This window comes from Hirundo rustica, chromosome 1, assembly GCF_015227805.2.
Source record: "Hirundo rustica isolate bHirRus1 chromosome 1, bHirRus1.pri.v3, whole genome shotgun sequence".
Taxonomy (NCBI): Eukaryota; Metazoa; Chordata; class Aves; order Passeriformes; family Hirundinidae; genus Hirundo; species Hirundo rustica.
The window spans coordinates 150,000,823-150,025,481 of NC_053450.1; the positions used below are offsets into that span (position 1 = coordinate 150,000,823).

The window sequence follows — 24,659 nt, forward strand, 5'->3', positions numbered from 1 at the left end:
CACTAACTGCTTCACCTTAACAACAGACCAGAAGAGTGATGGCATTACTGCCTCAACACAGGCATCAACCAAATGCATCCTCACATTCAAAAGACTGAGTTTTGAAGTTAGGAAAGCTCTGAATACAAAACAAACTGCACAAGACACTTTATAGCAAGGCATGTGCTCCCGAAACACAAAACAAGACAAGCTTTTAAATACTACACATTCTTATCAGCAAGGAACAATGTTTGATCTTTGCTCTCTCTTGCATCTCAACATTTTATCTGACCTCAGAGAAATCAACTTCCAGCATAACAAGAGAATGCCATTCTACAGCAGACACATCTAATCAGTCTCGTGGAGCAAGTGAGACCTTAAACCAGAAACCAGACAAGGAGACCAAGGGAGCTATAATTACATATATTAAACAAAAATACAATCTAAAAAATCATTTTTAAAAAGCAAAAAGTTGTGAACTTGTACAGAGGCAAGCAGGGAGCTTACAGAGACCTGCTGGCAAGAACTGCTATGCTAACACATTCCTCGACAGGCATTTGGCTTTTGAAGGGCCAAAATGAAAGGCTTTTGGAGGGCCATGCTTGAATTGCATGTCTGTCTTTGCCTCGTGTGTCAATCGAGAGAAAAAGCAGCGACCCCTCACAACAGGAGCAAATGAACTCTGCAGGGTGCACCCCTCCAGGACCCTTCCATGCCTGCTGGAGCACAGGCTGCTCCCAGAGCCAGGACAGCCGCTCCCGGCGTGGCCACAAGAGGCTGTTCGAGAGCCACGCTGAGCCCCGGCCCCAGCACGCCACAAATGCTGAGCAAGTACAAAACACGGCGCCGTTTCCATCGTGCCACGGCGGCCCACGGGCCAGACTGCAGCCGGGAGTGTCTGTGTGCCTCCAGCTCCTTTCAGATGCACTCCCAGCGAGCAGCCGCCTCTCTGCCATCTGCTCTGAGCACCTCAGCAGCCCAAGCAAGGAATTGCTATGAAAACCCAAACTATAAACAACTGCTTCACGAGCCCCAGTCATCAGTGTGTGCAAGAGGTGAGGTAAGAGTGGAGCACCTCCCTGGGAAGGCAGGGGAAAGATGGGGCTCTTCAGCCTGGTGAAGTGAAGGTTGTGTGGAGACCTCATTGCAAGCTTCCTGTATCTGAAGGAGCTGGAAGGGACCCAGCAGGAACTGTAGTGACAGGATAAGGAGTAATGACTACAAATGGAAAGAGGGAAAATTAAGGTTAGATATTAAGAAGAAAGGGTCTTTACCGTGAGGGTTGTGAGACACTGTAACGGCTTGTCCGGGGAAGATGTAGCTGCCCCATCCCTGGAAGCATTCAAGGCCAGGTTGAATAGGGCCTTGAGCAACCTGGTCTAGTGGGAAGTGTCCCTGCCAATGGCAGCAGGAGTTGGGACTAGATGAGCTTTAAGGTCCCTTCCAGCCCCCTAACATTCCAAGGAATTCTATGATTATAAGCTTCAAAACCTGATTTTGAATGCCAAAGCCTCTATGATACAAAGCTCATCAGTAAAGTGGCACCAGTGGCGAAGAGGATGTCACCTTGGGCATCTCTGGACACCACACATCTGTACTGGCTGGCACCCTGCTGACGGGCTGCAGTACAAACTGGTTTTGCACCACGACTTCCACAATTTATTTTGACCAGTCAGTAAAGCACAGGAAGGCCCAGAAGTGCAATATTCCTGCAAGAGCCTCTCACCCAATTCGCTGTTGTCATCCACCAGGATGATCTCGTGCAGGAGGTGGGCTGGGGTGCGGTCCAGGACGCTGTGCACTGTGCGGAGCAGCGCGGAGAGCGCCTCGTTGTAGAAACAAATCACCACGCTGGCAGAGGGCAGATCAGCAGGGTAGGACTTCTCTCTGCATCTGCAAACAGGAACAGAGTCTTCGTCATTATTTACAGAGGGGTTTCCATAGAGCTGGGTCACTGCTGAAACTTCGCAAATAACAAGCAAACATTAAATGGGCAGGAGGAACCCCTAAAGTGAACATAATGAGCCCAGACGTGTAACAGCTATAGGAGGGCTCAGCATAGTAAATTACTTTCCACATAATACAGACTCATAGTTAGCACTGCTGCTTGTTAGAAAAGAGAGGGTATCATGGACTGAGCTGGGAATAAGAACCAGAGATCCTTAAGACAGAGAACAGAAGATAGTGAGGGCTTGCTTCAGCTGTCAAAACACAGTCTAGTACCCTCAGGTAGCTCAGACAGTTCAAACTTGACATGAGGCCCACAAAAATACCACAGCTTTATTGGCCAGCTGCTGGAGACAGGGTAGGGTATCCCAGAAAACTTCCAGTGGTGCTAAATACCTATTTACACAACCAACGCTGGGATTCAGAGGACAGATTAAGACACTTAAGTCTAGTCACTGCTGTCAGTGCAGTCTCAATAGTGCTCAGCTCACCCTAAGGCTGTCAAGTGTGTTTTGTTAGCTGAAGAGCTCTGCATGCTTCATTAACTGCACTGACTGGATCTCTGCTAATTATAATAAAAGCAGAGACAACTGACTAACAAGCAGTTATCTAAGCATCCAAATCTGCAAGATGAATCCCACTCAAAGCAAAAGATCATTCTTTCTTCTTATTTTCAAAGCTCGTTCTTACTTCTAATAGGGTCAAGTATCACAGATTAATGCCATATGGAGGTGCCAGGCATGAGGGGATCCAATAAAAATAGGAAATAATAAATGAAAACCCAGAAGTATAGAAGGAAGACTCATTTACTTAGAATGAACTCAATTCTGGAAAAAACAATCAGCAAGTACAATTCATTACAGTCACCCACACCAGAGAAACAATGAGAAAAATTGATGCACGTTTATTTATTTTTCAGTGTTGGGAGTTTTCATTGTTGTTACAGAGGTGAGTTGTGTCCCCCCTACATGCACCAGGTAGATTATAGAAAAATATCTATTCTTTAATAGAAAATATTCAGAGCAGTGTGCACAATCTATCACATACATTTAGCAGCTGACAAAAAAAGAAAAAAAAGTTACATCTCCAGAAACAATGTTCAGTAAAAAAGACAGAAAAGACCAAAGGATAGAAATCCTAACATCAAGCACGCCTGTTAAATAGCAGAAAAATCCACCTTCAGCAATACATGAGGATGGAACAGTGCATGACAAATGTTATACCAAAAATATTAAATACTGCATCAGGTGTAACAAGCCATTGAGCACATGAAACTATACCACGTTCTGTCCAAAAATCAGCACCTACTTTGCATCTCTCGTATCAGGCACCTCCCGGTGGTATCCCAGTCGATTGCTGATAAGCATATTGAAAGCATGCTTCTGATAGCCCAGGTCCCTCACTTCCTGATCTTCTTCATTAAAAATCATTCCTGCAACAGAAACATGCCAAGATCAGCTAACAGGTTCAAAAACATCGTTTGAAAGAAACTGAGGATTGAAGCACATGTTTTAACCTCTTCTAAAACCCATTATGCTCTTAAAAATCCCTCTGGTTTTGCAAGATGTGTATTTGTGCAACCATTTCTGCTCCCTCTCACAAACAGGCTGCACTTATGAGTAGCCCTTGCAGCTGTAATAAAATTAAATCCTTCTCCAAAGACTGCTGGCTCCATTGTGTTTATTGCCTCCCTTCACTCATATGGCCTCTAATTCTTAGCACCACCTAAAACAAACATCAAACCAGCACCAGAGGACAGATTTTGGCACACAATGAATCAGCATCTATCCCTACAGGTGACAGGTCTGTAATGAGATTTCTAAGAGAGGAAATACATTTAGAATTGCAGAAAAAATCCTCACAATAGCAGCTCCAATTTCACACAGTTCTGAAGTCCATGGTAACAAAAATAGCTATGCAAGAACTGTAAACTTTTGTTTATCTCACCTGGGACTTTGCCAGCAAGTAAAACACCAGCAGAGCTGCTGTTTATTGATTATTTTAGCAGAAGTGGCAACTGTTACTAAGCACGGCAGAAGTAACTTCGTAGTAGGAAATGCACTGCTATAAGCCAAGATGAAATTTTCAATTCCATCCTGCCTGCCCTGACTCAGTGCCACGGGCTTCTCTCACTGAGCCACGTACCCACCAGTGTGAATAGAACCAAAACATTGTGGCACTTCACAAAACTCCATGAGGGAGAGACAGCTGGTGCACAGAATGAGATGCCTGTCACCTCTTTGGTTATTACCAAGCTGAATATAACTTCATGGAATTTCAGTACAAGAAGTGAGCAAAGATCATGTCAGTTACCTCCTTCCACCCTGCCCATCATCTTCATATCATTCAAAATCTGCAGAAAATAGTTAAAAAAGAGGGTTCCACATTCACATGCTACTATACTTCGAGGAAAATATGTTTCATATATTCACAGATTAACTCAGATTGAAGGGACACCTGGTCTAATCTCTTTCCCAAAAGCAGGTCCAGATAGATCGGGTTGCTCAGAACCAGTGCAGTTAAGTTTTGAAAGCCTTCAGTATGTCCAAAAATGGGGATTCTACAACCTCTTATTTCCCTGTTCAAGCATTTGATGACCATCACACTGAAAATATTTTTCCTCTTCCTTAACTGAAATGCCCTCGCTCCAATTTCTTATGAAAATCCCATGCACTGTGGAAGGAGTCTGCCTCCATCTTCCCTACAGCCTCCTATTCAGCAGCTGCTGACAGCAATAAAATCTCACCCCTCAGCCTTCTCTGAGGCAGAATAAACTCAATCCTCACCTGTCTCCACACCTCATGTTCTCCAGTCTTCACCAGCCATGCAAAGGCCAGCTGAGCTCAAGCCCAGAAAAAATGAGTTGGGTTAAACACAGAAGAGAAGTAATTTTAAAAGTTTGAATGGGAAAAAAGCTTCTCAAGAGTCAATGCCTTGACATTTGTGTAGGAGCAAGTGAGAAGTGCTGGGTAGTGATATCTGTGAGATAAATGGGACACACACTGTGCTCCCACTGTGGATGAGCTGCTCCGTGGGGGTAGGAATGAGGTATTTTTCAGTGGCACTGTCACTCCCCCAGCCCTAGCAGCCTAAAGGGGCCAGTCAGTCCTCTAATGAACCACAGCCATCCCCAAAGCAATGTCTCCGGCTGGTCAGTTCAGACACCCAGCTCCATTATTCTGCCATAATCGATGGCACAATGTACTGTGGTCACCTTAAAATGTTTTCTTCATACCAAAGATGAGCTTAAAACATCCCAAATGTTTCATTCTATAATACATCCATAGCCAACCATTAACTACATATTACTGATCTTATGAATATATTTAAGGAGTGTTAATATTTTTAAAACCTTCTCATGAAGAACAGTATCAAATGCATTTGAAAGACCTGAAAGATTTTAGTTCCAACAGCAGATAGAAGTCCTTGGGAAATAAGGGACTTGCAATCGAAACCTCAGTTTAGGCTTTACTTCACCAGTGTTATGTGGCTCCCACAGATCAATGAAAAAAGAAAAGATAGACTGACCTACCAAATGACAGCTTGGTTTTTACTATCATATACCAACTTCTTTTTTTCGTGTGTGTGGGGGTGTGTGTGTGTTTATCACTGTCCTACCCTAGACAGATTTCAGGGAGCCCTTTCCAAAATGCCTCATCTTAAGAGCTGTCTCCTGATGATTCCTGTAGAATTTATCCTGGCACTGTAACTCCCCTTGGCTTTCACCAACCAAACCAGTCACTTGGCCTGTAGATCAAAGGACTTCTCAGTTAAAAAGCTCCATTTCTTTCCTGGCCCAGACTGAATAGTTGGAAAGAAATGGCCACCTCTGGACTGGCCTTCACCTCACTTGGCACTTAGACGTTTTGCAGTGAACTGAAAAACACTTATGATGCCACAGGGCAACACGAACTGCCATTTTTCTAACATATGCACACAGGTCTAACGACCAACTCAGAAAGTGAAGTTTGGTAAAAGTTCTATAAACTCACAAAGCTCCTGATTCACCACTTGTCCACAGCCATGATAGGGGACCTCACTGAGATCTGAGCATTAAACCCTGGCTGTGAAGGTTTCTGTGCTGTATTTCCCAAAGCAGCAGCAGAAACCCATACCCCAACATTTCTGCCTCCAGACTCACACCAAGTTTTAAGCCAGTACACAACTTGCCTGTTCGCACATCTAAACACAGCAGTGAATATGCTGTAAGCACTAGAATACACAGAGCATTTTAATTTGGAACACAAAACTAAATCACCTCATTGATGAAACATGTCCTAGTGAAAAATACAGACTTTTGCTGGTACAAATTAAGCAGGAATTGGCTCTAACCTTCGTCATCTCAATCTTGCATTATGAGTTTGTCTTACCTGCATTTCTTGTAGATTAAACAATACCGCAAGCATATTCTCCAAATCAACAGGTCCTCTTCATTGTTTATTGATATAAAGTTATTTTTAATTACTGCATGTAAGTAGAGTTTCTCTGTAGCTAATTGAAGCTTATGTATTTGAGCCCAGTCAATACAGGAGTAAGATATGAAACAAGCACACACTGAACCTCCTGAAAGCAGGATTTATTTCATCAAGAGCAGATCCTGCTGTAACACAGTCCTCATCAGCACTTACACAGCATAGATGCAAATGTCAGGAGTATATTTTGGGTTAAGCACCGTAGAATAAATTTTAAGTAATTCCTAATGAAGAGAGCCACAAGTACCACCTGCACTTTAACAAACAAAACTTCTTCATTATACACTTTTCCCTGAGATTTGTTTTACAGAAAACTATCTCATTTCTCCCGTTGTTTTACTAAGTTTGTCAGCAACACTGAAAATCACTTACCCATTTCAGGAGAAAATTCTATCTCCCCCTTAACTGGATCCTGGATATGATTTCCAAAAGAGTTTCCTATCTTATTCTCTTTCTGTTGCAATTCAGGTATATGAACTGGCCCCCGTGTAAAACGGGGGTAGAATTTTTTTGGAAATGGCCTCTGAGGTTCCAGCCCCTTGATGGGCACATTCTTGAAGGACTGGCTCTCTTCACTGAAGTTGAAATAAACAAAGAGCAGAAGTGTCCAGGTCACGGATGTGAAGAGGCACCCATAGCAGAAATAACGAAGTGTGACACTTCCCATTGTACACTCAGCATCCTTGAGGGCCCATTCTCAATTACCTGAAAAAGAGTGAAAACATGCATTTTGAGAGTGCTGCCTGTTACCCTAAACATTACAAAATACATTCCATAGATTTCTCCTCCATTGAATGATTTTTTAGAGCTTAAACTTTAAGCACAGGCCTTAAAAAGTAAATCCCTTTTCACTCTCCCATTCAAAAAGCAAACATGACAGGTTTTCACATTTAATGTGGATACCACTGCTTTAAAATATGGAGCAAACAATCACTAAGAGCTCAGTGACAGACCACAATTAAAGGTAAAAATTGATTTTCCCCAGAATAGTTATACAATTATCTCTGTTCCACAACAGTATATTTCTAGTATGCCTGCCTTGAATTAAACATGTAACTGTATAATTAAATATACTATGCACAGGGAATTGATCCTTCATGGAATTGTTTTGGCTGGAAAGGACATCTGGCGGTCACCTTGTCCAAGCCCCTTGCTCAAGCAGGACCACTCTGAGCCAGTTGCCCAAGAGGAGGTTCACATGTATCCATTTTTTGTAGCTCAGATCCTATCCTAAAGCATGGAATGAGAGACCAGGGGTTCAAATAAGCTGCGTGGTTCAGTTCTTCTTGCCCCAGATTTAAGAAAAGCACTCACAAGTGTCCCAGGAGTTCCAGAAAACATAGGGTGCAATTGAACAACACACAGCACTAGGATAGTCACATTTACAGATAATCTGCTCCACAGAAAGAAGACAGGATAGGAAAAGAAGGAAAAGCTCTGAGGTAATTTACTGGGTTCCTCCAGGCCTCGGAAGATTCCAGAAAAGCTTTCATATTCCCTGGAGGAGATAGATGCCCATCTAGAGCTGGAAGGAAGCAATCCAGACTAGAGTTTTACTTTAGACATCCACAAGATAATTTTCCCAAGCTATACTGAAAATTACTGTCACAAGCAAAACTGTGAAGCAAATGAAGCTGGTGAAAATATTCTACTTATGGGCCAGGAGAATTGGGTAGACTTTCTGGAGTTCCCCAAATCTAAAAAAGGCTCAGCACACTCCCCCCACCCTGCAAAAGAAACCCAACAAAACAAAACCTCCAAACACACAAAAATCCCCATAATAACAAAAACACTCCACACAATTAGGAACTATACAGATCAGTTCCCCAAACTCAAGGGGAAAAAAAAAAAAGCTGATTCAAAGAATTTGATTTCTTTCATCACCATCTAACCACAACAAATTCTTTGTACAGTAACGAAGAGTCAGGAAATAATTTAATCACCTTTTAATTAGCAAAAGTTTAACTTTAGGAAAACTAATATTGGGGTGGGAGTCAATCATTTATGCTGATGCATTTTTCAAACTACTCAAAAAGTCAGAAACTACCAAAGAAAAAACAGAACATTTATGAGTACAAACAAATTATTCCTTCTCAATATGGGAAACTGTTAAATAAAGGTAGAAGCTGTTAATGATCCCAAAGGACATTACAATGACACCATTTATTTTAGCAATGTAATTCTTAGTCACTTGCATCCAAAAGGAATGTATGTCAAAATTCAAGCTTGCATTTCCCAGACTGCAGCAGGTCATCATCTCCCAAGAATAAAATATCCACAGAGTAAAGAAAAATGCCAAAACCCACCCTCCTCAAAAATAATTTACCCACTGTTCTTACCATGTCAAACTTCCTCGCTTCTGCAAGGCAACAGTCTACGGAGCAGTTGAGCCCAAGGAGCTTAAAAAGGTCTTACACAGGGTTTAAAACTCAGGCTGACCCTGTGCATGCAGATGAATTGCACTCTCTGTGAAACAGGCTCTCTCCAACACTGTCACACAGAAATCTCGCTGCTGAACTGCAAAGCCATGAAATCAGTCAGGCACTGAATGCTCTGGGGCAGAAATGATTGAAAAAAATCCTCATTTTCGCTAGCAGAATAGGTTTACCAGTTACAGAAGTACAGGTGGCCAATTCCCAGTGCCTCACACCCTGTGCCAACACAACTACACCAAGGTGAACCTTGGCTCAAAAAAAGCATGTGTGGCTGCAGAGGAGCAAGAGCAGATAAACAGTTATATCCTCTCATTATAATAACTCCTCTTGCTTGGGAGTCTGCACACAGTTAATGCTTCCCCATAAAAGAAGATCTGGGTGCTTGCCAGGTTCTTTTTGCATGGCCACCAGAAGGTCATCTGCTGTAAGATTTGTCCAAGCCTAACATCACTGTTTCTCAAAAACTGCTAGAGGTGTTTTTCCATTCACTATGGTAACACAGATGGACAATCCTAACATGCACTGACACTTTGGGACAGAACTGTCCTAGTAAGATATAAATTACTATAACAGAGAAGGAACCTTTTCATTTCAGAGTTGTTTAAGGATACATCTACACCACAGTTTGCACAGAAAAAACAAACACAATCTATCCCACCTCTGGTAACAGTCAGAAGACAGGCACACAGAGCAGAATTCGTGATGGATTAAGTATTTCCCTAGTTCCTTGCATCTCTTTCATAGCTCAGAGCTACACCTGCTGCTGTGGCACTCTCAGCCATGGTAAGGTTAAAGTTTGCTGTAACTGACATCAGGCACACTCAGATTAAAGAGGAAGGGATGAATTACTAACCACCATTGCTGTACATCCCTCCCATCTCTGACCAGGCTAAAAGCTCATGCTTACCTGCTGCTACAAATGTAAAAAATACAAACCAAAACTAAATAAAACAAGTATTATTTCCACCTGATCCTTGCTAGATCTGCTTCACCTTCTTTTCCGCTCCTTCACTATTCCAGCATTTTGTAAAATGATAAAGATGTTGAAATACTGCATTTAAATCAAATGACTGAACCTCCACAATGCACAGCCTGTGCCCATTCAGTACCTTGCTATTCAATCAAGACATTTGGTAATTTATTTGGCAGGAAAATACAGACTCACTATGTAGACCATTCTGAAGGTAGAATGGGAAAAAAAAAAGTTAACCCTGTGTATGAAAAGAACATTAAAGTTTATTAGTTTATTTTATTAACCAACACATATGTATATACAAAAACACTGTCCTTTGGATTTCAACCACTTCTACCATTTAAGCAGTCATGATCTGTGTCAGAGCTGCACACTCCAGTTTTAGACAGTTTTAGGTTGACTGACTTCTTACAGATGTGCTTTAGGCCATAGGTTTCATGTCAGTCCTGCCTGGGATCTGCCCTGAGGAACCAAGAGACCCTTTCCAGCCCTACACTTCCATGCATACAAAGCACAATCATATGAATGTATCCCTGCCCCCCCTCAACACACCAAGAAACAAGAATCCCTCCACTCATTGCAGTGTGCAACAAAAAGTAACCACTTTGATAAGCGCCAGGGGGAGGAGAGGAAACTGCAGCTGGGCACAAGGACAAAGGAGGAAACATTCAGTTCACGGAGCCTGACACTCAACCCTTGATTCTTACCTCAGTCACCTCCCCATCCATGACCTCCTTTCCATGCAGACACAGTGAATAAAGTCTTACTCTGTCCAGACTCCTTTGCTCTCCAGCATTGTGAAGTCTTCTAGGAATTACATTTTGCCAATTTACCCAACAACTGCCTCAGCCTATGGATGGTCACAATACCTTGATATGAGTGTCTCTAACATCCATCCTCTCCCAGCTGGTTTCTCCAAGCAGGATTTTCAAACTTAAGCAAAGCCAAATCCTTCTTGATTTTTTTTTTTTTTTTTTTTTTTTTTCCCCCCCCCCTCCTTAAACGGAGAAAACCTCTTCCTGAACACATGAGATGCAAAGGACATGCCTTTCAAATCCAAAGTATTAGGATCTTTCTCAGCCCTGATACACGCTGCATGGAAAAAACTGATAATATGTATTTCTAACTCAACAGCCTAAAGCTCTGCTAACACAAGCACAGCTGGCAGCTTTGAACAGTTACATAGAAACAACTGATTTTTTTAAAAAAAAAGCAGAATTGTATTATTCAAATAACCAGTGGGCTCATATGAATAATTTTCACCTATGCAATATTGTAACCATGAGTCCAGTCACCAATAAATTGCTATTTGAACAGTAGAGTTAAAAGCCTTTTCTGTTTATTTATTCAAGTGCAAACAAAAATACTACATTCCACAAAAGAATAATCCATGATTTAAACATAGCAAGAAGAATTGTTTCACAATACAGTTCCTCACAAATTTTCCTGGAAAGAGACTAGGCTTGAGGGTCTAGCATGCATCTCCCCTTCATTTCTGAAAAGCAGGACAGCTGCCAAAAGTAAAAAAAAAACACCTCAAACAATTCTCCTTTCCAAAAACTCAAGTAGTAAAGAACATTCAGAATAAACAGAAGGTATTTCCTTTCCCTTGGCAAGATGGGAGCTTCCAGAGCAAGTAATAAATGATAACACCTTTTAGTATTTTATAGGCATTCATTCCCGTGCCCTAGAGATGCATGGAGTTCACGGCTGTTCACTCTGGTGTACTCAGGAATCCAGAGACACTTCAACACAACAAACACAAATCATCCAAGGTGGCAGTATCTCCTCCATCAGGAAATTACAATCCAGTTTGGAGGCAAGAAAGGAAAAAACATATCATTGACGCTGCCCCCATCACCATCAGCTCAGAAGAGACCAAGACTAAAAGGAACAGTATTCTGAGAATTTCTAACCAAATATTCAGCCTTTCAGTGTCTCTCTTGTTGCTCTGTTTTGACTGTCATATATTTATTGCATGACAGTTTTCTTTTGGCAAAGCCTCGGAATACAGTTTGCAGACCCACATACCAGAAATGCCAGGAGTAAAATACTGCTCTCCAATATCCACAAATTCCAGCACACAAGTCTCAGTTTCTTGCACAAGTAGTAAATAATTGATTTTTTTAAAGAGAACTATAAAGGTTAAATATTTGTAACTCAGTAGAAGTCTCTTAAATGCAATCAATCCCAAAGCTGAAAAACTCTCCAGGAGCCCACCTGCCAGACCAGAACTGCAGTAGTCACTGTGCAATAGGCTTTTCATGTCACAACAGCTTCTTTTAGCAGCCTTACACCACCACCATGACATTTATTTCATACATCAAGCCCAGGAACATTTACATTCATTTAATAACTCGCCCAACAAGGATACAACTGTGTTCCCCTCCAAAAGCCCAGGAGGGTTTGTTGTTAGTAACCTGCGCAGCTCTTAGGAACACTGGCCCAATGTGTTGGCCTTGGATATTTTTAATGGAAGCAAAAAATGTCAACCACAATCCACAACATTTTGGCTTAAAGAGCAATATTTGCTATCGACTCTATGACCTGCCACTGCTTAAGCACTGACATCTGCTTGGATTAACCTCAACAATTTAGTAAACACACCGTATGAGTAGATATTTCATAACTGTGCCAGAACTCATGTTTGTCAGAGGTCAAACAGAGGATCAGGCTAAACTCAAGATTTTTGAAATAGGAGTAAAAATTATTTGAGAAAACCTTAAAGTCTGCTTGTAGTTTTTCCAAGAACAGCTTTTTTAAAAAAAACCCACACACACACAAAAAAAAAACCCCAGGAAAAGACAGATACACAACTCATACTACCCAAGTCCGCTGCAAGACTACCTGTGTATTTTGGAACTATACTGAGCCAAGGAACAGATGTGTATAATCTTCATTTTTAAAGAGCATTTTGTACCCAAAAAAAAAAAAAAAAAAAAAAAAAAAAAAAAAAAAAAAAATAATTAAATTAATTTATCTTTCTACAAAGTATTAGGAAAATTTGCTGCATGACCTTCTATAGATGCTTCTAATTTTTGCTTTCTTATTTTTTGGTAGGAGCAGTACACAAGAATATAAAACCACTACTCACAAATGCAACTTTGCTCTTTTAATAGCCTTAATTCTTCCTAAATTTCTTGGCCTCCAAGATGTTACAGCCATGAACAGGCTTTCCAATTTACAGGTTGAATCACTATCAAACAAGAGCATTAACAGTGCAATGAACAGAGGCCAGATTAGGAAGAATTAGTGTATTACTGCAATTATACACACTTGTCACACAGAGATGCCATTCACACACCTTCTGCACGCGCACAAGAATTTATTTTTTTTTCCAGGCAACCTTTCCATTAGAATCTCTCTCTTCAGGGAAAGTCAGAGTTAACAGACCAGCAAGATGAAAAAGGGACACCTCAGGCAGCTTTTGCTTCAGATCCAACACACATCACCAGGAGGCAACATCCACTGAATATACAGCCAGGGCAAAAGCAAGAGACACTTCCAAAAAAAAGTGTTTCATGTGCTCCAGAATCTAAGCCCCGTGCCAATTTAACTCCTTCTTAAAAAAACACCCCTACAGGATTGTTTTATAACTAAATTGGATCTTTCTACCAGTTTGGTTTTAATTAAAAACCACCACTAATTTTTGACCTTACAGAGGGATGGATGATTGCACTTTATTAATTAAGTGGCTTTTTTGGACAGAATACAGGCAGGTAACTACTCATGTAAAGATAGATTGGGCCTAGAGGAACCTAAACCTTGACAATGAGCAAGGACAGATGCCAAGTCCTGCACCTGGGACAGACAAACTCCATGGCTGCTGGCACAGCCTGAGGAACAGCTCTGCAGACAGGGACCAGCCAAGGTGTGGCTCAGCCAGAGCACAGCCCTGCAGCAAGGAGAGCTGAGGGATGGGCTGGACCCACAGGAGCACAGGCAGCTGACCCAGGGTGCGATTCCACAGCCCCCTGGGGCACAGACAGAGGACAGCACCCAGGGAGGGATTTGCCAGTACAAGACAGACATCAGGAAATGCAGTGAGGTCAGTGAAAGGCCACCAAGACGGTCACAGGATGGAATACTTGCCCTGTGAGAGGTGAGGATGCTGGGCTCCTTCAGCCTGCAGAAGAGACAGCTTTGGGATGAGAACTAAAATAGCAGCCTGTTGCTACCTACAAGGATGTTACCAAGAAAACAGACCCAGGCTATTTAGTGAGGTGCAAGGTAGGAGAAAGAAAGAACTAAAAAAGATTAATGTTAAATCATGTTAATGTTTATGTTCAGTCACATCAACACTCGTTCACAGAAATATCCTGTGGACCACAGGCTGTCCTCTTGCATAATTCCCATTCATTTTAATGAGATGACACAATAAGATCTATTTTTAATTAGCTTCTGCAAGTCCCTTCTAAATTCAACTTTCAAAGCTTTGAGAGCCAACAATTTAGTCATTTCAGCAGAGATACACAAATCCATGTCATAGCACCTAAAATAAATCCTCCTGGAACAAATACAATTGAGCAATACTTTACAGATAATCTTAAAATAACAATAATATTCATTATCTTTTAAAGAAAAAGAAGGGCACATAGATTAGTTGCATGAATTGCTGAACTCCTATGAAACTATACTCTATGAAGCCTAAAAAGCTTTAAATGTTTTGGGACAAATTTAAAAATTCATCTTTTTAAGTCTTTACATTCTCAGCCCTCACTATCTTCCCAGTGTCGAATGACTCACTCCTATCCTGATTTTTATTTCAGTTGTTGGGTTTTAACCAGACATGTCTAAACATTGCATAGTATCATTTTCTGTGAACTATACATTGAAACACCCCTTCTAGGAACATAAATTTGCTTACCAAGCTTTTTGAAATTTCTCAACTCCAGTAAAAAACCTTTACTTAGAAGCTGCTAGGGGTATGCAAACACTTTGGTTTTTTAAAATAAAAATGTGAAATTCCTCCTTTATCCACTCGCATTAAAAAAAAAAAAAAAAAAAAAAAAAAAAAAAAAAAAAAAGCACCCTTAAAGAAATGTTCAAGTATCCTCTGCAGTAACATCTTCCACTTCTTTGTCAACAATAAAACATATTAGATTTTTCCCTAATTGATAAAGGATTCCTTTCTCCCCACATATTACTCCACTTCATGAAGTGAGAGTATTTCACCAGGGCCCTAATTTAAGGACACAATTTTAATGGAAAAAAAACAGTTACAAGTTCTGGAAAGAAAAGCTTTTTTAAGTCAGGCTTTCATGTTAACAAACAGCGGAAAAGAGCACCAGGTTTAGTTACAACCAGTGGTGCAACATTGCATCTAGAAAAGTAACGTAATAGCCCAGCCTGACTAGAGAAAACAAGGACTCCTAGGTTAGAAATACAAGCTTACCAAAATCCTGGTTCTCAGTAAATAAGTGCTATACCGTTCACAGTTTCACACTGCTGCAGTGCCCTCACTCCCCTCCAAATAAAGCTTCTTATTTCCCAAAGCACAGTTACAAGAAAGAAATTCTTACCTACCCCCCTGACAAACGCTCTGTAGGCTGCTGGGCTGGATGTTCCTTTAAGCCATCTGGCACACAAATACATGTCATGCCATTCCCGGAGTACTAAAAATACCTTCAGCCTATTTTGTTGCTAATAAATACTTTCTTCGAATTCAAACAGCAAGATTTTCTTTTCATCAGTAAAACCAGCTCCAAAAGCCAGAATGTCTCCAAAGAAAGCTGCAATGCATTTTGTAATAAAGCCCCTTCCTTCTTCACAGAGCTTAGAAAACAGCAAGGTTAAACACCCCACAAGTTGTTCTTCATTGCATCTCTCTCACATGAAACATCCACGCATCTAAATATCAGTTTAACAACCCTTCAGCACTATATACAAATGCAGAATGTAAGAGAGCTGGCAAGGTCAACTACACGCAAATAAGCCGCTTAATACCTTTTCTAAATGTCCAAAATCTGCTTAGCTGTTCCTCACATTTTATGTCTGCAAAGCTCACGGAAATAACGACAAAAATGCAGATTCATGCAAAATAATGAGATTAGTGACACTTCCACAGAAAGAGCTGAATTGTAGAAGCCTCACCTTTTTCCAGAAGAGTCGGCACTAAAGCAGAGCAAGGTTACACAGGGAGAGCACATTGACTGCAGCAGCAGCGTGTCTTCATTCCCACGGAACAATGAACCGCTGAGCCAGAAACTTAACACTTTGTTGCTTGCAAGTCCTGACTGGGAAAGGGGTAACAAGCACAGGTTTCTCTAGGAAAACAGGCCAGTTTGGATGGGTCTGAGGACACCAGTGCTGCACGTACTCATTTGGCTGCATTCACTGCCCCAAAATCATCAGTATTTTTCTGTCTGTAATTATTTTTCACATCGGTTTTATTATGTTTTTTCAGCTGATGCGGGATCCGTATATCAACCCATGGATTTGGCAATATACACATGGTCATCTTCCTGCCACTCACATAATCAATCAATGACATTCTTCATCATGAGCAGACCACTGTAATGCTAGAGAAAATGATCATTAAGTTGTATAAATATTCCCTTACTCCTCATTTTCCAAATCACTAGGAACTTCATAGATTCCCATATTTTGACAGAAATTTTCTAGGTATGTTTTCTGTTCCTTCAGAAACTTTCATCAAAAGTGCCTTGGGCCTTTTTCTTTTACAAGGAAAGTGAAGACACATTTTCTAATTCTTAGAAAAAATGACAAAATAATAATAAAATAAAAATTTAGGCCTCATTTGTGCAACCCTCCTGACCAAAAAAAAAAAAAAAGCTGGAAGCAAATCTCACTGAAGGACTTCTGGTAATTCTGGTAAAAAAGAGGGGTTGAGCAGTCTGTTTAAAACCTGTCACTACTAACCATGGAAACTGCACTTGCACAGGTTCTGCAGTAGCTCCCAGAAGACATCTGCCATCCACTTGTGCAGAACTCAGTACTGATATCAACAGCTGGATACTAAAAAATACACAAAAGACATCTGCCAGCTCACACTGGAAACTTCCAAAGACTCTACCTGAACACTTATAAAATGCAAAATCGCTGCAATTATGTTACTATTTATACTAGAGAGTTGGAAACTGCCTCAATAAGAATTGTTACATTGCATCTAATCCTGAAGCATCAGATTACAGAATTACTAGACCTCCGTGCCTACTCCTCACAAATCATCCAAGTCTACTTCATCTAGCTGCAGGGTTTTCCTTCTCAATAGGCAGAAATTCACGTAAAAATACTTTGTTCAGAATCAAACGTCTTCACGGAGCCTGAGTAACTGATACAAGCATAAGGATTTATTTGTTATAAAAAACCCCAAACAGCAAAAACCAAACACAAACAAACAAAAATATAAACCATAGATGAAACATAGCCCCAGAATTAATTGTGAGGTTAAAACAAGTTATAGTTTAAATCCCTAGATCACCTCTAATAGGAAAATATTTAACTCATGTTAAACTGCTCAGAGTTCTTAACCCTGTTACATTTCTCCATGCTGTTATGGATGGCATATCTCAGTGATTTCCTCTATGTGCCATGTCCTGTATTTTTCCATGTGAATAGCCATCGTTTTAAAAAAAAGTAGAAATGAAAAAATACTAAAAGCATGAGTTGAACTAAATGTCCATCTACATTTCTCATGTCCAGAAACAAACACCACCCAGAGTTTTTCCCTCAAAGCTTTAGCACAGAGTCCACAGTATCCATGCCACTTGGAACTTTCATTTTTCCCCAGTAAGAAATTCTGAGATAAACCAAGACCCTGCAATCTTCTTATTTTGGATTCATTTTCTCATCAGAAGTTTGAAGTATTTTCTGCACACAGGTTTCTATCTCTGTCTTTCATCGTCTCACAAATGTCTCTAGACATTAATAAAAGAGAGAACTCTTGAGGATATAAACCTACTTTGTGTTCCCTCTTCAACTCACTGAGTGCACCAGGACAGGTGGATTGAGCCAAGGGACAGTGGTTGAAGTATTGCTCTGCTGCAGATTTTGATGAGATTCTCAGCAACTCAATGTCTCAGCTCCCTCCTCATGCATTAAGGCAAATACCGTAATTGTAGGATTAAAAGAAGTCACAAGCAGAAACAGATTGTACACTGCCTGTAAGGAGAGCAAAATTCTACAAGTTATGCCAAAACCTAATTTTCTTAGTCTTTCATTCCTTCTCTGTGATCTTACAGACTCAGTCTTTCCTTCTCACAAGAAATCCCTTTGAGGGAAGAGTTGCGGACCACTCCTTTTCCATCCCCACTTGGTCACTTTTCTTCCACTTATCTATTGCCAATGTTTCTAATGGGAAAACATACTCGAGATTTTGATGTTGAAATCATGGATGTTGCAACAAAATGAATAGCAGATCAAAAATACGTTTTCCTACTTCAGTCGGAGCCATGCCTCCCAACGCTCTGCCTGCACAGAAGGTTAATGTGCAATCCAGAACTTGGCAACTCTTGGTTCATAGGTGATGAGTCTCAACATCTGCTGACACCAGAGATTCATGCCAACTGCCAAAATTAAGGTGTTCCAGGAAATGGAAAACTAAAGGAAACACTTCTAGAAAACATATTCAATAACAAATATGGGAGGTATCAATAGAGACAGTGGCATCCTTTGTTCTTGATGTTACACATCAAGAATTGGCAAAATAGTGAAAATACCTGCAAAGATTGATTCATAAGAGGTTTTGAATCAAAACAGGATAGTTTATGCTTCCTGGAAAAGTATCAGTGTTTTAATTAAGGCCACCTCCAAGGTTTAAGGCATCCAATTTAATCCTTGTCTGCACAAGAAAATCTGTGTCATTTAGCCAAACAACATTTCAACGGTTTTACACAAACTAAAAAGACCTCCACGAACATGCCTCTAACATTCATTAGGTATTTGCTTAAATCAGTCTGGCACATAGCAACCCTTCACTGAGGTACCTTCCTTTCAGCACGCCTCTGCAAGTTTATTAGCTTAGCCTGTCAATTTAAAATCTGACTTCTTAAATGGTGCAGTGTCTCCGTAGTTGAAGCCTTGGGAATGACAAAAAGTTATTGCAGGTAGGCAGGTATGCCCCAAACAGCCACTCGTGCACATATTCTTTCCCTCTTAAGCAGCAAGAGGAGTTACTTTTGCCCTGCTCCATGGCAAGAGAGGCTGGAGTACAAATGTGGACAGTCTCTGTAGCAGAGCTGGTAAGGTAGAACTTGTCAGTCACAGCCAACTTCAGTCTCAGAAATGCAGAACTTGCAATGCCCCTACTGCCTTGAGACAGAAAAATCACAAGAGCTCACCTGTTCCCAACTGAATTTTGAGCCACAAAGACGTCAAAGACCTGGGAGCACTACGGGGTAGCAGCTCTGGACTCTTCCCTGGCCTGCACAACTTTTGCTCACCCTCTAAAGCACAGAGCAGGCAGCACCAAATCCTGAGGTTCCTGCATCAAGGGTCTCTAATCTGTGCCAGCAGTGGAAATGCTGATTCACCCGAGGGCTGTGTTCCAGTTTCAAACATGCAAAGGATCAGGCTGCCAAGCCAGACTGCACAAGGGCTGAGATACAACACACACAACACACATTTACAGGCACTTCATTCAGTACTCTACATTCCAGTAACACCATCAGTTATTTAATCTACAGATTTAACATATTTTCACATCCCAGGGAATAAGTTCAGAAGTCCCTACAATAGAATATCAGAAATTTAGTATACTTGAAGTTAATTTTTGAATGAAAGAGTACAGCCAGCTTCCTAATTTTCCACCTTTTTTGCTGCAGTGTATTTCTAGTTTCTACAGTTTTCAAACAGGACATTTACACTAATTCTTACACAATGCTGATTCACATGAGAAACACGCTAGAACGTGGCTGAAGGATGTGGTGCATGCTGTTGACTCTTACACAAAGAGAGCTGAACAAATGCTTTTACTCATGCTGCAAAACGCTGCTTGTACAGCCGAGACCTTACCACTGACACTACTTTATATATTAACACAGTAGCTGCAACAGCAAATGCTTTCATCTCCATAAACCACCATATGTTTTGAAAGGAAACCTTAGATAAGAAGACAGTTTATCCGCCTCCCACACTCCAACAGGGATTGAAACAGACTTCATCTCTGTACTACTTTTTGAGAAAGAAAAAGCAAATTCATTTCTGCATGTGAAATACAAGAACATACTTTTACTCTGCAACAGCAAGCAGCATCTCTCCAAAATGAACGGTACCAAAGGAAATTGCTTGATTTTGGGGATACCTGTAGCTGCAGTATCACCTACCAGCCCAATGGAACTCTTTAGGAAGTTGACAAACAGCAGTCACAGAAAGGAATTATTGTAACCTTGGAAGTTTTACTTCTTCCCTTTAGTGGAAGTCTCTTACTTCTCTCCTTCAAGTTATCAACACACAGCTGCCACACTGCCAAACAGCCTGCTGGCTGCTCAGACTGCAACCATTCTACAGGACCTTCAAGGAATGTAACCAAAGAACCATCCTGCCTCTGTTCTTTTCACCACCCACCCAGTACCCTGTTCTTTCTCACTAGAAGATCCAAAATCCCCACTTTTACTATCTGCTCAGACATTTCTAACCTCATCCATGCGACCCCACATCACATACCTACCATTAAAAACTTGGCGTTTCCATCACTTATTGTGAGGAAGCCTATTTTTTGTAGATAAAATTTCAAAATACCAATAATTTATCTTTATTCCCCTTACCCTGCTGTTTCCAGGCTTTCAGCCACCTAAAGTGCTTCAATCACACCTACTGTTATTTTACATCACTATGAAAATGATCAGACTCACCCATTCTCATAAACTACAGTCACACAGAAGCTTTTCAGGAACTCTATCCAGTGTTACTCCTGTGCATAATGCAGTATTGATTTGCATCCTCTGAGAATGTGATTAGACAGTAGAAGCCATGCCACAGGCCCTGAAATGTGCACTCATACTCTCTTCCAGCAGAACAAATGCCACTTCGCCCGCTGGCATCCTCATCTGAGGCTGGGAGACGAAGGCTCATTAGAGCTGCACTGTTATTTCTTTCCTTCCCTGCTGCAGAAGAGCTCCTAAAACTCTGCAGGAGGCTTATCTTACCCAGAGATGAAGAAAAGCTTATGCAGAAGGCAGGCAGTTCTTCAGAGCCAGTTCTACCGGGGGAGGCCAATTGCCTGTTAATCAAAAGCCTCTTATCTGGAACCACCTGGACATTTAAGCTGCTCTAAAATGAGGCCTAGGAATCCCAGCTGGACTATTTCACATACTTAGAGGTTCTCTACAGGGTAGTATGGCAGAAACATACTGGCAGGAAGAGGTTGGTACCATCCTTGCCTGGGCACAGCCTGCACTTGGATCAACTTAAGCTAATCAGAGATGCCCAGGAATAATCGCCTATTAAGATGACATCCACAGGAAAGAAAAAAAAAAAAAAAGCAGATCCTAGCTCATAAAGTATGCAAGAATACTTAATATAACATACAGACTACCAGACTATTCTTTCTAAGGAGAGAAGGGGTTTGATCTTACATTGAAATATATTTTCCAGGGAAAAACAAAGCATAGTAGCAGAGAGCTAACAACCCTGCCCACCTGCACAATTACTGTACTGGCACTGAGAGATTTCACCCTTCCTTTGAACAGAAAGCAATGCTCCAAATACTTTGGACCAAATGGAGAAAACCCTGATTGTTTACAAAACAGCAACAAAGCCAAGTCATGAGATTTATTTATTTATTTATTTTAAGAGTAGGGGCTGCACTTTAATTATATAATAGGGTCCTGTAGGGTCGACTGCAGCTGCCCTGCAACTGCAGTTAAAAACAGCTCAAGATACAGCTTGGCAGAGATGCTGTAATAGAGAGCATCAGTGCTCTAATTACTTTCAGCAGCAGTTTTAAGGCTGACACCTGTGATGAAGTGAACAAAGGTGAAACAGCTGCCTGGAAAGGAGGATTCTAAACACAATGTTTGCTTCCAGTACCACATTAGAGCAGGGAATTCTGACTGCTAAGCCCCCCCACTGCCAGCAGCACAGGGCTTCTGGTGTCTTACTCACATCCGTCTGTTTTCTTGCAAGCAAGGGACCAGAGAACCTTTATTCTGCCTTACAAGTAACTTTGAGACAGTCCATTTGCTTCAGCATGTTCTGCTGCATCTTTCCTTATAGGCTTTAATACACACACACAAAAAAGAAAAATACCACATGGCAATAATGAGCTGACTAGAAGAGCTGGAGACCAGCCACGAAGAATAATACATATTTACTAAAAGGAAGAGAGGAGCCCAAGTGTTGCAGGTAAGCACGTACTGAAGAACAAGTGGGAAGCGGAGGACGGGGGGGGCGGAAGAGCGAAGAAACAGTTTTAAAATAAATTTCCCAGCCATAAAGAAAAGAAAGCTTTAATACTTCACGGGGTCACACAGAGCTCCAAAAAGCAATGCCCGACCTCGCCCTACAAACGAATCAATGAACGGAGCAGCGCCAACAACACCAACACGCCCCGATCCTCACATTTCGGGTCAGATTTGCAGAGTTTCAGTCTACCTGCAGGCGGGCTGCTGCTACTACTTCACATGCATTTAAAGACTACAAGAAACAGCAATTACGTTATCTCCCATCCTGTGTGGCACAACCCGCTGCAGCCCCTCGGTCTCCCCCAGGCTAAGGTTAAGGCAGGAGCCCTCAGCAAGGGGCCGGTCAGGCGGGGACCCGGCCGGGGCAGCCTCCCGCTGTCACCTCACCCGAGACCCGAACCGGGGCAGCGCCGCACCGGACCTGGGGCTCAGGAACCGCTGCCTCGGGACAGGCGGGAAAACAGAATCACACAATCAATTAGGCTGGAGAAGACCTCTGAGATCATCGAGTCCAACCTACGACCGAGCACCACCGTGTAGAGAGAGCCCGACCCGCACCCCCGGGCTGCCCCTCACGCCGGCGCCGGTTCCCCCGCCTCCCCTCACGCCGCCAGCACGGCCCGTGCCCCGCACAGCCCCGCACTCACCGCGGCGGCGGCATCGCCCCTTCGCCCGCCCCGCGCCCGCTGTGGCGGCGCTGGCGCCATGTGACCGCTGCCTCCTCCTCCTTCCCCTCCCCATTCTCCTCCTCTTCCTCCTCCTCCTCCGCCGCCATGACAGGCGGGGCTGGGGCAGCGGGAGAAGATGGCGAGCCCTGAGGGGTTGTGGGGCTGTGTCTTGCATCCCTTTTGCCCAGCTGTGAGGGGAATCAGGAGTGCGGAGCTGTGGATGTACGGCTTTCACTCCTCTCCTCCCGTCATATTCGCTGTGTATGTGTCTGCTCATCCCACCGCCTTTACACGGTGTCTGGCAGCTCTCTCTGACGATTAAAGCCTTTTCAGCTCCTCGAGGTATTTGTTTCGGGCTTTTCGGCCTCAAATGACCCCATAGAAGTACAGAGTCACAGAATCATTTGGGTTGGAAGGCATCTCTGGAGATCCCATCCAGCCCAACCCTTCCAAGGCAGGTTCACACGGAGCAGGTGACACAGAAATGTGTCCAGGTGGATTTGGATCCAGAGAAGGGAGACTCCATGACCTCCCTGGGCAGCAGTTCTGGTGCTCTGCCACCCTCAATGTAAAGAAGGTCTTACTCATCTTGAAGTGAAATGAAACTGATTGTGTTTTAGTTTATGGCCATTGCTCCTTGTCCCATTGCTGGGCCCCACCAAAAAGAGTCCAGCACCATCTTCTTGGCATCCACCTCTGAGATACTTACATATATTAATGAGATCTCTTCTCAGTCTTTAGACTGAACTGGACCAGTTCCTGCAATCTCCCCTCATAAAAGAGATACTCCAGTCCCTGTACTTGTCCAGGGCCTTTGAAGGGGGGAAAAAGACATGTAGGCCAGGTTGATGGAGCATGTCAGGGCTGACCAGACATGGATCCCTCACCCTATAGTTTGAGTTGCTGTGGAATGTGAGGGGAGTGGTTTCTTCAGCTGGACGAGGGAGATGGCAGAGGAAAATCTACCAGAACTACACTGAAATAACCTGAGATTGGCAGTTAATGTGCTTCCATAGCGACAAGGTTTACATCCTCGCAGGTGGGGAGTCTTGCTGAAACCTCAGATCTTTGATATCCAGAGTAGAGGGTCAAACTGCTTGCTTGCTAAACCCACCACACCACAGATCCATCTTTGTGCAGGACTGACTTGGCAGGTGTCATTCCTCCAGGCGAAGAGGTGAAACTGGAAGTCATGTTGGTTTTGTTAACCCTGGTGAGCTTTAAGAACAAACTCATTGTCAGATTCGCATGGCATAGTCCAGACTGAGAGCTTATTTTATAAATACTCAGATTACAGAACTTTAGCTCCTGAGTGACGCTTTGAAGATAGCAGATTTTATTTTATTGAAGTGGAAATTAAACTGGGCTGACACATCCAAGCCCATTCTTTGGTGGATATTGCCCCCAATATCCAGAGATTATGGCAAGGTGCCTTATAATAACAAAAATAGAGCAGAACCCAGAATCTGTCAAAGAGCTGTAGCTGCAGCATTAGAGTACAGAGGCCAAAAAGGCAAATCCATTATCAAAAGCTGCAGGGAGAGAAAAGGGAGTTACAGCCCATTGGAGAGGTTAGTAGGTGAGTGGCAAGGAGGTAGCAGGGATCAGGATGAAAGCAAGGTGCAGTTAAATGAGATAGCCACACAGTCAGCCCCTTATCAGACAGCTTTTCAGAATTCCTGCTTCATAATGGCTAACATGCAGCTTTGATCTCTCTCTTGTAATAATTTAGCCCAAGGATTGCAAGTGTGTGTTAAGCTCTTTTAGGTAAAAGCAACCTCAGCATATATGCTGTTTTCTGCAGAACCGTTATCCTGGAA

General features: G+C 42.2%; 1 protein-coding gene across 7 annotated transcripts in view; it reads right to left on the reverse strand.

The window, feature by feature from the left end:
• The window catches only part of GALNT11 (polypeptide N-acetylgalactosaminyltransferase 11), a 46,765-nt gene extending 23,875 nt beyond the window's left edge, over window positions 1-22,890 (reverse strand). The window contains exons 1-4 of one of the 7 annotated variants that reach the window (XM_040074663.2): window positions 22,819-22,890; window positions 6,771-7,103; window positions 3,235-3,358; window positions 1,706-1,872 (exon numbers count right to left, since the gene is read on the reverse strand). In XM_040074663.2, coding sequence (XP_039930597.1) covers window positions 1,706-1,872; window positions 3,235-3,358; window positions 6,771-7,065 — 586 coding nt within the window. In that variant the 5' untranslated portion in view covers window positions 7,066-7,103; window positions 22,819-22,890. Of the gene's footprint in view, window positions 1-1,705; window positions 1,873-3,234; window positions 3,359-6,770; window positions 7,104-8,737; window positions 8,834-15,328; window positions 15,354-15,899; window positions 16,305-20,620; window positions 20,817-22,818 lie in introns of those variants that run through there. The other 6 variants (XM_040074687.1, XM_040074672.2, XM_058422176.1 and 3 more) reach the window with 6 other exon arrangements.
• Between the last annotated feature and the right edge of the window lie 1,769 nt (window positions 22,891-24,659).